Source organism: Pleurodeles waltl, chromosome 7 (assembly GCF_031143425.1).
Source record: "Pleurodeles waltl isolate 20211129_DDA chromosome 7, aPleWal1.hap1.20221129, whole genome shotgun sequence".
NCBI lineage: Eukaryota > Metazoa > Chordata > Amphibia > Caudata > Salamandridae > Pleurodeles > Pleurodeles waltl.
In genome coordinates, this window is record NC_090446.1 from 934,993,311 (window position 1) to 935,009,309 (window position 15,999).

The following is a 15,999-nucleotide window of genomic DNA, read 5'->3' on the forward strand; positions in this document are numbered from 1 at the left end:
CATGTCAGTTTTTACTCCTAACGCACAACATTTAAACACCTTGTATATGAATCGTAGAAGTATTTCAAAATATATCAGGAATTACGAAATATTTTTTTTTAGGATTCAGAAGTATGATGCAAACAAAGATGTAAATAGAAGCAAAAGAAATCAGAACACTTTACTTGGTTATGCGCAAATGACAAATACTTGCAGAAACTCGATTTCAAAACATTATACACTATATAGTTTTATCAGTAAAATCACGTCCATGAGAAATGTTACGGGCATTTCAATAGAAAATCTGCTGACTGCAAATAAGTGTGCTACCACTTCAAGCTTCAGGTATGTATTTATTAAAAGTGATACATTTTAATCATGATTTGAGTAACATTCCTGCCCCTGCACTGATGACAATGCGGTTAATGAACTAAGAGGCAAGTCAGCTGTCATGCGTACTCTATATGTGGCTAGATTTATATACGGAGCAATCTTTAATCTACTGAATAAAACAAAAGTGTTTATTGTACAGCAGACATACTGAACTCGCTCGCGTATTTGAAGGTGCTATCATGTGTGATAAAGACTAAAATGGCAGCACAGTGAATTAAAATATTTGCCCAGGATCTGATAATTTGAAATCATTTAATGGGCTTAGAGCTTAATAATAGGTTGAGAAGAAAGAATATTAAGGTCACTAGACCGTCAGGTCTAATAAAAAAAATTATGATTTTTCGAGGCGTGTACCTGACAGGAGCCCTGTTAATGACTCATTTTTATTACAGCAACATCATCTACCCAGAAGTCCCAAAGAAACTCAATCGGGTAAAAATGACCCAAAGTCAGCTGCTAAAATGCCTGACCATATCAAAGATCATAGGCAACATCCCTGAAATTCCTTCACTTGCCCCGTCAAGGCAAGATTGAAACGTTTGGGTCTCTGTCATGCACAGAAAACAACCTGAGCTATGGGCACACAGTACCCACAAAAACTTGCAAGCCTGTATGGCTCTCCCAGGACCATACAATAAGACTACCGCACACTTGTTCTCCCAAAAAGTATTCAATTAGCAGAAACGTGAGGAAAGGGGGTCAGAGACCCTTGGAGCTTGAGGTTCAGTATCTCCAGTTGCTGCTCGAGGACATAGCCCAATTACATGTATTTAGGAAAACAGTTAAAGCATCTTTTGCTTATTTGTCTCAATGCAGGGATTTTGAAGCGTGTAATGGCACCCTCTAATACAAGTGTGTATCATTGGCCCAGCACATAGTCTGAACCCAACCAAGCAGAGACCCATGGCGCCTTTCTAAATCTAACAACAGTTGCAGAATAAGATACAAAATTAGGTTACTGTAATTTTGGAGGGAGTGGGTTGGAGGAAGGAGTAAAAAAAAAAAAAAAAAAATCCATACTTGTATTCATACAAAAGTTATAAAACAATAACAATTATTTGTTTAGAGACATTTGCATCAACTCTTTTCTACAACCGTTAGTTCAATTTTTAAATTGCTTCTAGCCAAAAAGCAACAATTTTCCAATCAATGCTACATTTGAACCCCAAAGTGTGATGCTGTCTAAAAAACGTACAGCCAACACGCAATGTTACCATCACTGTTGGATGTTAGTGCATGTGGACGAGCGTGTCATTTGTATAATGCTGCGCTCATGCCTTCACCAAAAAATGCTAGTCTTGTAACAGGTGGAAGAGCACGACATTTGGATTATGCCGTGCTCGTATCTTCATTAAATGATGCAAAGTTGTCTCAACTGTAATGATGCACCTTGTTGGTGTTGTTTATGTTCAAGGTAGCTGGAGCGTGGGATTGAATGTGAATAGAGTTTAAGAGGGGGCGGAGAATAGCATTGGGCGTTCACTGCTTGGACTTATAGACTGAATGGACCTTCGCTTGAAGAATACAGCTGCATACCTTTCTAACCCTATGTCTACGTGGGATTTATTTCTGCACCTTAAAGCTTTTCCTACAATCGCCGCTTCTTCAGGGTGCAAAATTTGAACATGAGCTCGGCCACGTCGCACGCTGCATTCCCTCACATGAGTAGAGCCCGTTATCATACGAGACTAATTGGATACTTACCCCTGAAATAGAATCACAAAAGTGTATACTGAACATAAGTGTCCTCAAAGAGAATTATTTGGAGACAGAAATAGAAGGTGCCACTGATGATGCTCAGGTATGAAGTTACTTTGAATATAAACAGGTAGTAGCTCACATTTCACCCTCTGAAGAAGTAGTTATAACAATGTGTATCGCAGAACGCGTGCAGGATGCATTTTTAAGACCACATAGCACTTTTGGAAGACAAATGTATCATGGAGAGAAAATGTATTACTGGAAATACATTTGAAAACTGAAGCAACATGTGTAAAGAAAACAAAAATGGTGTATTGAGTCAAGACACTCTAAACAAATACTTATATGTTATAGTTTAATTATACATTTTGTAAAAGTATGAAAATATATGTTTGAAAAAAAATACTGTTAAGATCATTTATACTGCCGGCCCTGTCCCCTATATATTACAGAATTGAATGTTTGGTTCTTGTTTTTTAACCGTTTGTAGAAAGGCATACTGCCCCACGCAAAGAATCTGTTGTTGTGTAAGATGCTTATTTTCTAGAGTAAACAATCGGAGCCCACGGCCAGGTCAGGAATACCATCCGCTGCGAACAGTGTCCTTCAGTGAATGGACTCCCGCCTGGAACGCTGGCCAACAACTGAAATATAACTATCCACACCCGGCTCGCGCGCTGGAGAAATAACAGGAGCACGAGCCAACATACCAATACTTAACCACATTACATCAACCTTCCCTTTTTTGAAAGAAAAAAAAACATTTCTACAAATAATAATCTTTAAATCTAACAGGTACTGAAACATTCCTATAATGCTTTCTAATCAAATGTTCAGGCAAATCGTGATTAGAAACAACATCAGTATCCAGATTATCATCTACAATATTCTCACTTGAACTGCTACTATCATCCAGTGTGTTTTCCCTTCCAACATATGCATTCACATTTCTAGCTCTAACCATTTCAGCATCGGAATCAAACCAAAATGACCCATTAGTTTGTTTAACACTTTTCTCTAAACTTTGTTCTTTAGTCATCACAATTTTCCGAGCTTGCTCATTAGACACATTCACAAGACACCTCCTACTCCACCACCCTTCATCCTTTAACTGAATTGCTCCCTCCGATGCTTTCACAATTCTGGATGGATAGGTAAACTTAGATTTCTTTGTTCTATAAGGTTTCTTAACTATTGCCCAATCTCCAACTTCAAAATGTACCCCTTTCACTTTGTTTTTTGTTAAAATTATCCTCCATTTTCTTTTACTTTAGAGTAACAATTTCCCTCATATTCTTCCCATTTTCAACTGTCACAATCTCTTTTATCCAATCAGGATACAATTTGCATCTTAGAATACGTTTACGCAACAAATTAAATGGGGACACCACCGTAGTACTGTGAGGAGTTACTAAGTAATTCCATGTTTTTTTCCTTAAAAATTCTGCAACATTTTCTCCAGAAGAAAGTGCTGTCTGGACACCTTCTTTCAAAAATGTATTGATGCGTTCAACTTGACCATTTGATGAAGGAGAGTACAAGGCTACTTGAAGGTATCTCATATTAAAGCGTTCAATTAAGGTTTTCATCTGCACAATCTTGAAATTAATCCCATTATCCGTAACAATTTCCTTAGGTGGACCTTCTACTTCCAAAATACTGTTAAGGAACGCAATAGCAGTTTTGGTATCAGTTCACAAAGCAAATTTATAATAATACCACTTTGAAAAATAATCAATCAATACAATTAAATATCTAATTTCTTTTGGTAAGAGATCAAAAGGTCCTGAAAAATCCAATGAAACCTGTTCCCAAGGTCCATCAGGTAAAGGTACAGCTTCCAAACGGGATTCAACAGATTTCCAATGCTTATCTGATACTAAACACATGTCACACTCAACAATCTATTTCTTTACCTGACCTATCCTTGTCGCCAATATGTAGAAAGCCATATTGCTCCATGCAAAGAATCTGTTGGTGTGTAAGATGTTTATTTTCTAGAGTAAATAATCGGAGCCCACAGTCAGGTCAGAAATACCATCCACCGCGAACAGTGTCATTCAGTGAATGGAATCCCTCCTGGAACGCTGGCCAACAAATGAAATATAACTGTCCACAACCAGCTTGCGCTCTGGAGAAATAACAGGAGCACGAGCCAACATACCAATACTTATCCACATTACACCGTTGTTAACTTTTGCGATTTGCTTATAATTGAATGCAACTCTCTTTGGGTTGCGAAGAATAATATTAGACGAGGAGTTTCATCTCCACTGATTTAAAGCTAAACTTCTGAAGTGAATAGGTAACTAACAGAGCTCTACCAAACTCCTTAATAAAGTCATATGTTGAAGGGTGAAAAAAAAAACAGTTTCTGTTAAAGCCTTTTACTCTCAACTATGCAGTTAACAAGCAAAGTGAGAGGACATCATCTCAAGAGAACATCTCACTCGTCTTCCCTCCTGACACAAACTGCCTTTCCCTGAACCCCGCTCATTCCACATCCCATTTCATCTCTGTATTCCGTTTGCTGACATGCAGCAACACCAAAATATGTCTGGTGCTCGAGCACCAGTGTATGTGCCTTTATTCTCTAGGTTTGAGTAGAGTTCCTGTACCAGGTGAAGTCACAGATGTATAAAGCCGTGATTTCCATTCGTCATTTGGGTCCGATTGTGGCTGTGCCCTTCATTCACGTATAAATCTCGCATACAACATACGAAGGTAAAAAAATCTATAAGCTACACAGGTGATCAGTCACGGGCTACAAGTTTCCCGTATGACTGACGCATGGACCTACTCGTAGCTAGGATGCACCAAACGCTCTTAATCACCTGAATCTCTCCTTGTGCCCGGTCCAGGATGCTCGAAAGATGCTGCCGACACCCTGGTGCGTTTTGTCGGATGCGTTACCAATGAAGTTTCCCGCACCAGTAACAGGATTCCCGGCCGCTCTCGCTCTCTCTTCACCACGAGTAACAGAGTGGCTCACAAGATGCTGAGCTACAGTGCAGGAGCCTGGAGTGACAGGCAGTCCGCGTGTGGCTGGGGCGGTCTTTTCCGGGGTAGCTAAATAATCTTTTCCGGGGCGGATGTTTTTTTTTTTTTTAAACCAAATGTAATTCATATTTTGACTCTCTCTCCTTCAATCAAAGTACAACCAGTGTTCTGATTCTGTTTTGCTTTCACTTTTTGGAAGACATTTAGAATAGAAATCAAGATATGAGTACATTTGGTTCAACTTTTGGTTTACTGTAAAACGAACACCAGTGCTTTGCGAATAGAATTGGAGCTATTTCGATGAGGAGCAGTCAGAGATGCACACATGCCACTTCGGCAGCCGTCCTTACGCATTGCTGCCACCTGCATAAATATAAAGCTGAGGCCCCCCAAGCAAGGGTCCATGTAAGAACACAAGGTTTAGCCCAGTTTTTAGTACGTGGGTATTTTCCAGGACAGAACGGATCACTCAGTTAATGGCTTTTTGCCCTTTCCAATATGGCGACTGGGGATGTATGTCCGGGGGCGGGACACGGCAGCGGCAGTCACCCCGCACAGACCAGAGTGGAGCATGGCAGGAACACAGGGTGAGTGAGGGGCGCAACAGCTTGAACCCCCTTCTCGATATCAGGGGGGGTTACTCATGGAGATGGAGTTGCACGGAGAAATTAGAGAGGAGAAATTAGAGAAGCGCAATTGTGCTTTTGGAGGCAGCTCAGGAGGTTTTTGTACATGCACAGGGCAGTCAAGGGCACAGTGGCGTCACAGAATTAAGGGGACAAGTCTGATGGGATGAGACTGGAAGCCTTTACAAAATGTAGCAACATTTATACAACGCTTGCTGCCCCCAATATAGTTTTATGTACACTACCCGTACACGGGGATTTGTATACTGTACCATTTGGGGTGTGTAATTGGTAAGGTGTTTTCTTTGTTTTGTTGCTATGTGTGAAGAAAAATTGCTTTCGTGTCCGTGTTGACTGTCAAGGTGCGATTATCATTCGATGGAGCGTATCTAACCTCTGTGGCGGATGAATAGCTGTGACAGCTTTCTTTTACAAAGCTCAGTTCTTGCTGCTTCTGCACACACACTGCCACTTCTGCTCCTTACAGCCTTTGAAAGTGGCAGAGGCTAACTCTACCTTGAATGAGGATGACCACCTAGTATGGAGGCACATGACTGACGGTAAAAATGCAGGACAGAAGGTCAGAATTCAGGGCAAAAGATCAGGATTACGACACATCTGAGGCGAACACTATACCCCCACTCCAACACCAAAGCATGTATTTACTATATTTTATATTGTACCATTTATTCACTGATCTTCACAGGATTGCCCCTAGCCATGTTACATTCAAGTGGCGCATTACATACTTGTTCATTGGTAAATATGTGTCCTAGAGCACAGTGTCAATGGCATCATGTACCATATTCTACACAATGTGTCTTGGAGCAAAAGTGAGAACAAACGTTTAATTGCATATGAACATTTTAAAACCCATGGCAAAGGTTTTCCAAATATAGAGGTAAGTAGTTTTTCATCTTTTGCTAGTTAAGATAAGTTGAACGACAACAGGGGGCTCACTTCGCCATCCATTATATGGCAACCTAAAACATGAGAGACAGACAACAAGCAGAGTCAAGAATTTGAAAACTCCCACACATGTACTCTGTGATCATCATACAAGAGATGTACGAAACCGTGCACCACCATGTGCTCTTACTCATTGTGTGTTTTACCCATTCTTAGACGTAAAGCCAATGGACAGATTAGGCTCTGTGTGGATTTGAGAGAACTAAACGAGTGTATTGTGGTTGATAAATTTCCTCTGCCCAAAATTGATGAGCTGTTGACTAAATCTAAGGGGTGTCAGTGGTTTTTAACTATTGATCTTAAATCTACGAATCATCAGATCCTGCTACATCCTTCTAGTAAGAAATTAACATCCTTTATTACACCTTTTGGGTGTTATAGTTTTGTTCGTTTGCCGTTCGGCCAGGCTTTAGCTGCGACTGTGTTCCAACGGCTGATGCACAAGATTTTGGGTGACGTGGAAGGAGTCACTTATTTTCAAGATGACATACTGTTGAAGTCACGATAATTGAATCCAGAGTAATTTGTCCTGTGCTGTCGGTGGGTCTTCAATTCTCCGCTCGTCGCCCAAATGTTGTAATGGGTTCCATAAAAATGACATGATGAACAGGGAAAGAAAACGAAATCCTGAATAAGATTTATTGTAAATAATAGACCCACGACCGGGCACACAGAGCGATGAGTTCAACTGCCTCAGCTCTGCGTTACATTCCAGAACCTCTTTTACAAGTCTCCATAGCAACCCGTAACTTTCTGACATACCTGCATACAATACCATGTCCCTTTTATCAACAAAATAAATAATAAAAAAAAACGAATATGACACAATAACATCAAAATAGAACATTAATATCTAACAAAATCTTTGAATTTAACAGGGGCACTCCTCATTCTACAGCTCTTACCCATATTCTTTCCTGCTGAAGTGTCAACATCTTTCTGTTGAATAATGCAGTGCTCAGAAACAGAAGACTCAACATTCCTACCCTGTTTCTCTTTGTTATAAACAACATCCCTGAAATTACAAGCATAATTGTCATGAAACCGATCCATATAATTTCCATTTTCCAACTTTTTTTATGATACCAGCCTGATCACATCTAACTTTCACTATGGCATTTTTGTTCCACTAACCTTTGCCCTGCAGCAAGACAGCTCTTCTAGAGACTTTCTCTACTCTAACTGGTTCAGAAAAGTTTGATTCACTTTTGTTGACCCTCACAGTTTTTTTTTTTAACTAACATTTTTGTTTGTCTCTCACACGCAAACAAACTTGATGCAGATCAACACCTTCCTCACTACACCCGGTTATCTTATCCAACCAGCTAGGCCTTAAAGGTGTAACTGGTTTCCTTCTCCTCAATATGGCAAAAGGCGCAATCCCAGTAGTACTATGAGGCGTGGAATTATAAGACCACATTTTTTGCTGTAAATACTCAACAACATTAAGATTATTAGAAATAGCACTGTGTACACCTTCTTTCAACGTACAATTAGCTCTTTCAACCAGTCCATTCGAAGAAGGACTGTATAAAGGTACCTTAACATGTTTCACGGAATGACTTCCGGTCAAAGACAGCCAGGGCTGTTTTGGAGTTTGCACCACCAACAGGCTGGCGGTGCAAACTCGCGTATTACGACCTGGGCGGAAGCGCTGCGGTCACACCGCCGGGACCGGCGGTTTTCCGCCACGTTGGTCCTGGCGGATTTAATCCTCCAGGGCAGCACTGCTTGCAGCTCTGCCCAGGGGATTACGAGTCCCCCCTCCTGCCAGCCTTTTCATGGCGGTAGGAACCAAAGTTGTAATGAGGGCCAAAGTGTGTCCCATTTTCTGTAACTACTTCCTTAGCGGGACCTTCAACTTGGAACAACCATTTCAAAAACTTTGTGACCATGCTGGAATCAGCAGTTTTGACAAACGCAAAATACAACCACTTGGAAAAATAATCAATAGTCACTATCATGTATTTGTTCTCATTCTTAAGCATGTTAAATGGTCCAGCAAAATGTAATCCAATCTTTTCCCAAGCATTATTTGGCCACTCAGTACAACACAAAGGATTGGTGGTCATTTTCCAATGTTTATCTGAACATAAACCTTCAGCACATTTATCCACATAACACTTAACCTGAGAGTCTAACCCAGGCCACCAGTAATGCTGTTTGATAGTTTTGATGGTATCTGAAACACCTTATTGTCCATGGTGTCCCATTGAAATAATGCCATCCCTTAAGGCTAAAGGTGGTACAAACATACATTGTCTCATCACAATGCCGTTCGCCACAGACAATTCCGGAGCAACTTGAGCAAAAGACTTCAACTCCTTGCTCAAGCTCCTGTCGGAAGGCCAACCAGAAACAAGATATTCTTTAACTTTGGATAAGCAAACATCTTTATCGCAACTTTCATTCCACACTTTCTCAGAAATCTTGAAAGCACAAGTGGCACCAGACACTGTCATCACATACTCTTCCTCATTATACAGTTCAGTATGACCTTCAATAGTCAGCAACCGAGAAAGGCAGTTCGCTCTTATATTCTTTCTTCCTGGTATGTACTTCATGTTAAAGTTAAATTCCAGCAATTTAGAAATTAATCTAACCAACCTGGAAGTATGCCTTGTTAGAGCTACTGTCCTCCAACATGTACATCAAAGGCTTGTGATCAGTAAAGAAATCAAAATTCGTACCCCAAATATACATCTTAAACTTTTCTACTGCCCAAGAGCATGCAAGCTCTTCTCTTTCAATAGTGCTATATTTTTGTTCTGCCAGATTTAGCATCCTTGATGCAAAAGCAATAGTATTCTCAACACCATCTAAAATTGACCGAAGATAGCACCTAAAACAACAGAGCTGGCATCCACAGTGATGACACTTTTAACCCCATGAGTGAAAGGTTTAATAACAGGTATATTCACCATCAATTCTTTCAAATGACGAAAAGCTCTGTGTGGTTCCTCAGTCCAAACAAATTTGACATGCTTCTTCAAAAGTGCCCGTAAAGGTTGTACTACCATAGCATAACCACACACAAATCTGGAGTAATATTCACTCATACCTAGAAAAAACCTGAGTGAATCTTTGTCTTTTGGAACAGGGGCCTCAACAATAGCTTCAACTAAAGATGACTTAGGTACAATACCCTTGCCAGAAATGTTGTGTCCTAAATAGTCCATGTTTTCTGTCAAAAACTTGCACTTATATTGTTGACAGTAACCCCATGTTTCTCCAACTTCCTAAATACAGCACCTCAAAATGTTTTTCCTTACTTTCAGTATGAATGAGAATGTCGTCCTTAAAAACGCTCCCCAAGCAATGCATCCACGAATCTTTGGAAAACGCTAGCTGCAGAAGCCAAACCAAAACGCATACGCAAATACATATACGTTCTGAATGGTGTCACAAACGAAGTCAAAGGTTGAGAATCCTTGGTTAACGGAATTTGATGATAAGCTGACTTTAAGTCAGTAATAGAAAAGTACTTGCTCTTACCCAAAATTGCTAATAAATCATTAATTCTTGGTAAAGGATGGGCATCCACCAGAATATTTTGGTTAAGTGCACACAAATCAACACACAAACAAATACCATCACCCTTTTTTTTTTAGCAAGAACAATAGCAGAAAGCCATTCAGAGGAATCAACTGGAGCAATAATGCCTTGTTGACACATATCATCAAGTAACTTTTTAAGATCCTGTCTAACAGAAAATGGCACAAGTCTAAGTTTCTGCATGACAGGCATGGAATCATTCTTCAACTTGATTTGATATTCAAACCCTTTAACCAGACCAATATCATTTTTAAAAACCCTTGGAAAATTTTCATACAAACGTTCAACAGAATAACAATCAGCAACTTTCCCTCTGACACACTAAAAACAGGTAGATCTCCCAGAACTACTGGTACACAGTGGCCTGGTCTTAATACCATGTCCAATCTGGCTTGATCTTGCCATCCCAAAATATCTCTACCACATTCAGCAACCTAAATCTTAGTACTAATATTTTTACCCATAAAATCCAAAACCTTCATAAAGAAACCCTTCATAGTAATGTCAAACTCGCCAAATGCTTTAGGGTTAACATCAGTATGTTGCAGCAGTTTGTTGGACTAGAATTTCTCAAAGGTTAGTTCAGACAATATAGTAGTAGGTGAGACAGATTCAGCCATAACATTTAGTGACAGAGCCTATGGTGACAGAGCAAATAGGACCTTTGCATTTGTTCTTAGAAACATCAACAGTATCTACTTTTAACAATACATTGTTAAAAGTTTCACACAGATTATCATCAACCATTTCGATTTGAGATATTCTCGTTTTAGCCTTAGCTAAACGACACACGCTTTAAAAATGACCTATTTTTGCAAAAATTACGCCTCTTTCCTTGAGCTAAACAAGATGAACTATTCCCCATATATATCTTTGAACCGCATCTGTAACAGTAGCCTGAACTTTTCTTTTCAACACCTTTGTTTGTTTTACCCCTATTGGATACAGCATTGACATCCAAATCATCTGTTTGTAACCCAGGAGTAATATGAACAGAAGATTTAACATCCTCCGATAAAATTTTTGAAGAGACAAGAGAACATTGAATACTCTTCGCTATATCCATGACTTCACTCAAAGACGGATTTTTACACGTCAAAATTCGTTCTTGTATTTTTTTTGTTATAACAAGGTTTAAACTGAATTCACATTTAGCAGCAAGAACTCTTAAAACTGCCAAGAAATCTTCTATAGTTTCATCCATTAGTTGTTTTCTCTTGAAAAAGTGATGTAGTTCCAACATTACCGATTGCTCATCAGAATACTGTTTAGCCATGCGTGTAGTAGCTTCTATATATTCATCCCGGGATTCGTCCCCAAGCGGTGCAACAATAGTTGGTAAATTATCAAAAACTTCTTGACCAGTTTCACCTAGATGATTAAATAATAAAGCATCTCTACGTGTAGCATTGTACCTAAAGGCATCAATAGCAACCAAATAGTTCTCAAAAATGCGTAACCACTTCCTCCACGGAATTGACGGTCTTCCAGGCTTTTGTAGAAAAGGTGGAGGTTGAACACAAGCTTGAGGTTTAGCCATTCCAAATGCTGCCACAACAGAAGATAATTAACTTACAAAATTCCCTCCCAATTTTTTTTTTATAATATCAGTACACTAACAGGCAAACAGTAAGGTGTGCCTGTCACCGTGAAACATGAAAACACCAAAGGTGAATAATATGCCAATAGAAATAAGATGTGCGTATCAGTGTAGTCACTCACACAAAACTGAATGGTGAACTGACAGTAAAAGAAAAGCAACCCAAAGTTCAAAGATGGCCGCCAAACCCGGTAGGAAATTTTCTAAAGGAAGTGCCGGTTGTTTTAGAAATATACAGCAGAAATACTTGATGAAAAGGGCTGTCAATGAGAACAAGCCTAAAGTTCCAAGATGGCCACCAGAACCACCTGCAAGTTTTCTAGATGCGGTGTAAGTTGTTTCTTCAACGCTGGAAGCAGGTACGAGGACACTGGATGCAGGCTCGAGGGCAAACAGTGGGTGCGCGTGAACAGCGCACGAACGCCAAACTGCAAATGAGCCAGAATAGTAAAATGAAGAATAAACGGCGTGAAACGGTAAGCCACTACTGACAATAAATCAAATATGCACAGCAGGATGCATTCCGATGCGTTTAACTCCAGTGAAGTCACGATAATGGAATCCAGCATAATTTGTCCTGTGCTGTCTGTGGGTCTTCATTCCTCCGCTCGTCGCTAAAATGTTGTAATGGGTTCCATAAAAATGACACGATTGACAGGCAAAAAAACTAAATCCTGAATAAGATTTATTGTAGATAAAAGACCCACGACCGGAGTGATGAGTTCAGCTGCCTCAGCTCCGCGTTACATTCCAGAACCTCTTTTACAAATCTCCATAACAACCTGTAACATTCTGACATACCTGCATACAACACATACTCATCATGGGGAAGGATAAAATAGAACTCCATACTAAGCTAATGCTGGTTTTAGAAAGGCTTGCTGAAAATAGGCTTACAGCTGAACTGAATAAATGCAAGTTTACTAGGGAATCCGTTACATATCTGGGACATGAAGTGGGTAGGCAGGGTATTCTTCCCGAAGGAAAGTATTTTGTCAGCGATTAGGAATGCGCCTGCTCCAAATTATAAAGATGAAGTTAGGTCCTTTTTAGGACTGGTTGAATTCTATGCAAAATTTGTAGAACACTTTTCGATTAAAAACTTATGAGTTAGGACAACTGATTAAAGAGAAACATGAATTTAAGTGGGGTGAAATTAAATAGAAAATTTGTTCGGCAATTCCTCTATGAGGATTTCACAACCAAGAACAAAGTATACTAACCGTTGATGCTAGTGGGAAAGGTCTTGGGGTGTACTTACACAGAAATCAAACAAAGGTTTTTGTTGTGTTCTACAGGTTAGCGTTGCATAAAGAATGAAGGAACCGTGTTCAGTTCTGTTGAATTAACCTGTTTAATTGTTAACTCCTCACTCATCGTCTCCCCAACTCCAGTAACCAAACAGTTTTTCCCCAACATTCTAAGGCAAGCTCCCGGGCATTCCAATGCCCAACATTCTTAGGAGCTCTTGGACTATACCACTATACCGAATTACTACTAACATGAAAGATGCATATTATACGCTGATTTATATGTTTAACCATTTTGTCCTAAATCAATAACTATAATACAGATTAATATGAACAACACGTACATTCATACATTGTTTGGTTACAACAATTAATTAATGGAAACTGGTCATTTGTCAGTACATACATACATTGCTCAGTTACAACATATCTCCCTTCCTTACTGTTCAAAGACAAAGTCCTTGTGCCATGTAGGGCGCTTGGTGGTCCTGGCGTGTCTGTTTTGGTAGTATCGCTCCTGCACATCATCCCTTTTATCGTCTGGAATCTGTCCTGACACACCCGATGGTTCTTTGCTACAAGAAATTCTGTCCATACTCCACAACCTGCCATCTTCTAGCGTTACAACATTCTTTTGTACTTTAATGATTCTTTGTGGTTGAGAAAACTTGCTACCATCCCTTTTTGTAGGTTCAGGAAGCTTAACTTTAACCCATTGTCCCACCCTCCATGGTCTCCACCGGGTACGAAAGCGATCGTCATACCACTTCCTGTATTTCTCTTGATGATGCCTGACTTTAGCTGCAGCTTCCTCACGCTGCTCGACAAATGATTCCCCCTCCTTCAGCCAATTAGGACTAAGTTTGGTCCCCGGGTGCCTTCCTTTAAGTGAAAAGAATGGTGAAATTCCCGTAACCAAATTCGGTGCGGTGTGATACGACCACAACATTTGCTTAGGAGCTATATCACCTGGTATGTGGTTTGTTGACGCCAATTGCAAACACTCCTTAACCATCCTGTTGGCTCTCTCAACTAGACCATTGGCACGGGGGTTGTATAAAGCCGTTCTAAAATGGTGTATACCACACTTCAACAAAAACTCTCTCATGGTTTCTGAGGTGAACTGCACCCCATTGTCGGTCACTAAGGTGCTGGGTAATCCTTCCCTCAAGAATGCCTCCGAGAGGAAATCAATTGCATCCTGGGTAGTCACCTGATTCACTATCTTGAACATCATCCAGTGCGAGTGATAGTCTACTAGCACAAATATGAACCTGCCTTTGACACCTATTTGTGATATAGGTCCTAAAATATCCAATCCCAGCTGGTCCCACGGTTTGAGTGGAACAGGAATAGGGGACAATGGAGCCCTCCTTGTAACATTAGTCTTGTCACTCTGGGCACAGCTGATACAATCCCTCACTGCGTTCTCCACCAACTTATCCATAGTGGGGAACCAATAGGATGCTCGAAGTCTACTCTTGGTAAGGTTCCTCCCTAGATGCCCTTCGTGAGCCAGACCCACTAATTTGTCCCACAACTCACATGGAGGTACTACTCTCTCACCTCTCATTACCATGTCCTCGGATATGTGGAGTTCTGATCTCACTTCCCAATATCCTTTGAGCTCTTCTTCCAGAAATCTAGCTTTCTCTGGCCACCCTTTGACTATTTTTTCCCGGAGCATTTTTAATATATGATCATTTGAATTTTTCTCTACCCATTCATCTCTTGTAAGGCCGGCCAATTCTATGTGTAGTACAGGTTCTAGTGTGTCACTCTTTTCTTCCATTCCAACCCCCCTCGGTGATCTGGATAGGAAGTCTGCCACCGCGTTATTTTTCCCAGGGACATATTCCACCCCAAAATTATACCCTTCTAATCCTAAAATCCACTTGGCAATGCGTGGAGTGGCATGTTCTCTTCCTTTGGTGGTGAATATACTGGTGAGAGGTTTGTGGTCGGTTCTAATTGTGAAAGGTAGACCCCAAAGGAAGAAATTAAAATGAGTGATTGCCCAATAGCATTCCAATGTTTCTCTCTCTATGGTGGAATAGTTCACCTCTGCTGCTGTCAATGACCTGGATGCAAATGCTATGATTCTTTCCTGTCCCTCCACCACTTGGGAAAGGGTGTCTCCAAGACCCTTCCCACTAGCGTCAGTAGTGACCCATGTTTTCCTTTTGAAATCAAATTTTCCTAGATTAGGAGAATTCACAATGGCCTCCTTCACCTTGCTAAAAGCCTCCTGACATTCCATATTCCATTCAAATGGGACATTTTTTTTTAACAATGCTCTCATGGAAGCTGTGCACTCGGCAAAATTATGTACAAACTTGTTCATGTACTCAGCTAAGCCTAGGAAGGATTTGAGTTCCTGCTTGTTGGTAGGTGCAGGTGCCTCTTTCACAGCAACCACCAAATCCAATTTAGGCTCCACCCCATCGTTTGTGATTTTATGGCCCAAATAATCAACTGACTCTACTCCAATTTGGCATTGATCTCTACGGATAGTCATGCCAGCACGTTCCAGTGCCGAAAACACCTTCCGCAAGGTAACATCATGTTCGCTCTCCGTAACACCATAAACAAGAATATCGTCCTGGAAGCACATTACCCGGTTTATACCCTGCAATATGCTTTGCATGATACGCTGGAAAACAGCCGCCGCCGAGGCTAAGCCAAAAGGCATTCTGCAAAATCTGAACGCTCCATATGGGGTGATAAAAGAGGTGAAAGAACGAGAGGAAGGATGAAGTTCAACCTGGTGATATGCTGAGGACAGGTCTATCACACTGAAGAATTTGGCTGGGCCCATGGTGCTCAACATCTCATTAATCCTGGGTAGGGGAAACCTATCCACCCATATGTTGGCATTTAAGTCCCTAAGGTCAACACATAAACGGATTCCTCTTCCTGCCGATTT

At 40.5% G+C, this 15,999-nt stretch overlaps 2 protein-coding genes across 3 annotated transcripts in view; one reads left to right on the forward strand and one right to left on the reverse strand.

Annotated features, from left to right (window-relative positions):
* The window catches only part of GEMIN5 (gem nuclear organelle associated protein 5), a 330,369-nt gene extending 325,255 nt beyond the window's left edge, over positions 1 to 5,114 (reverse strand). The window contains exon 1 of one of the 2 annotated variants that reach the window (XM_069199624.1): positions 4,908 to 5,114. The gene's annotated coding sequence lies outside the window, so the exon portion shown is untranslated. The remainder of the gene's footprint in view (positions 1 to 4,907) is intronic. The other variant, XM_069199625.1, reaches the window with a different exon arrangement.
* A 439-nt stretch (positions 5,115 to 5,553) lies between these two features.
* MRPL22 (mitochondrial ribosomal protein L22) overlaps positions 5,554 to 15,999 on the forward strand; it is a 56,314-nt gene continuing 45,868 nt past the window's right edge. Inside the window, exon 1 of the mRNA XM_069199626.1 lies at positions 5,554 to 5,660. Within this exon, the coding sequence (XP_069055727.1) occupies positions 5,585 to 5,660 (76 nt within the window). The 5' untranslated portion in view covers positions 5,554 to 5,584. The remainder of the gene's footprint in view (positions 5,661 to 15,999) is intronic.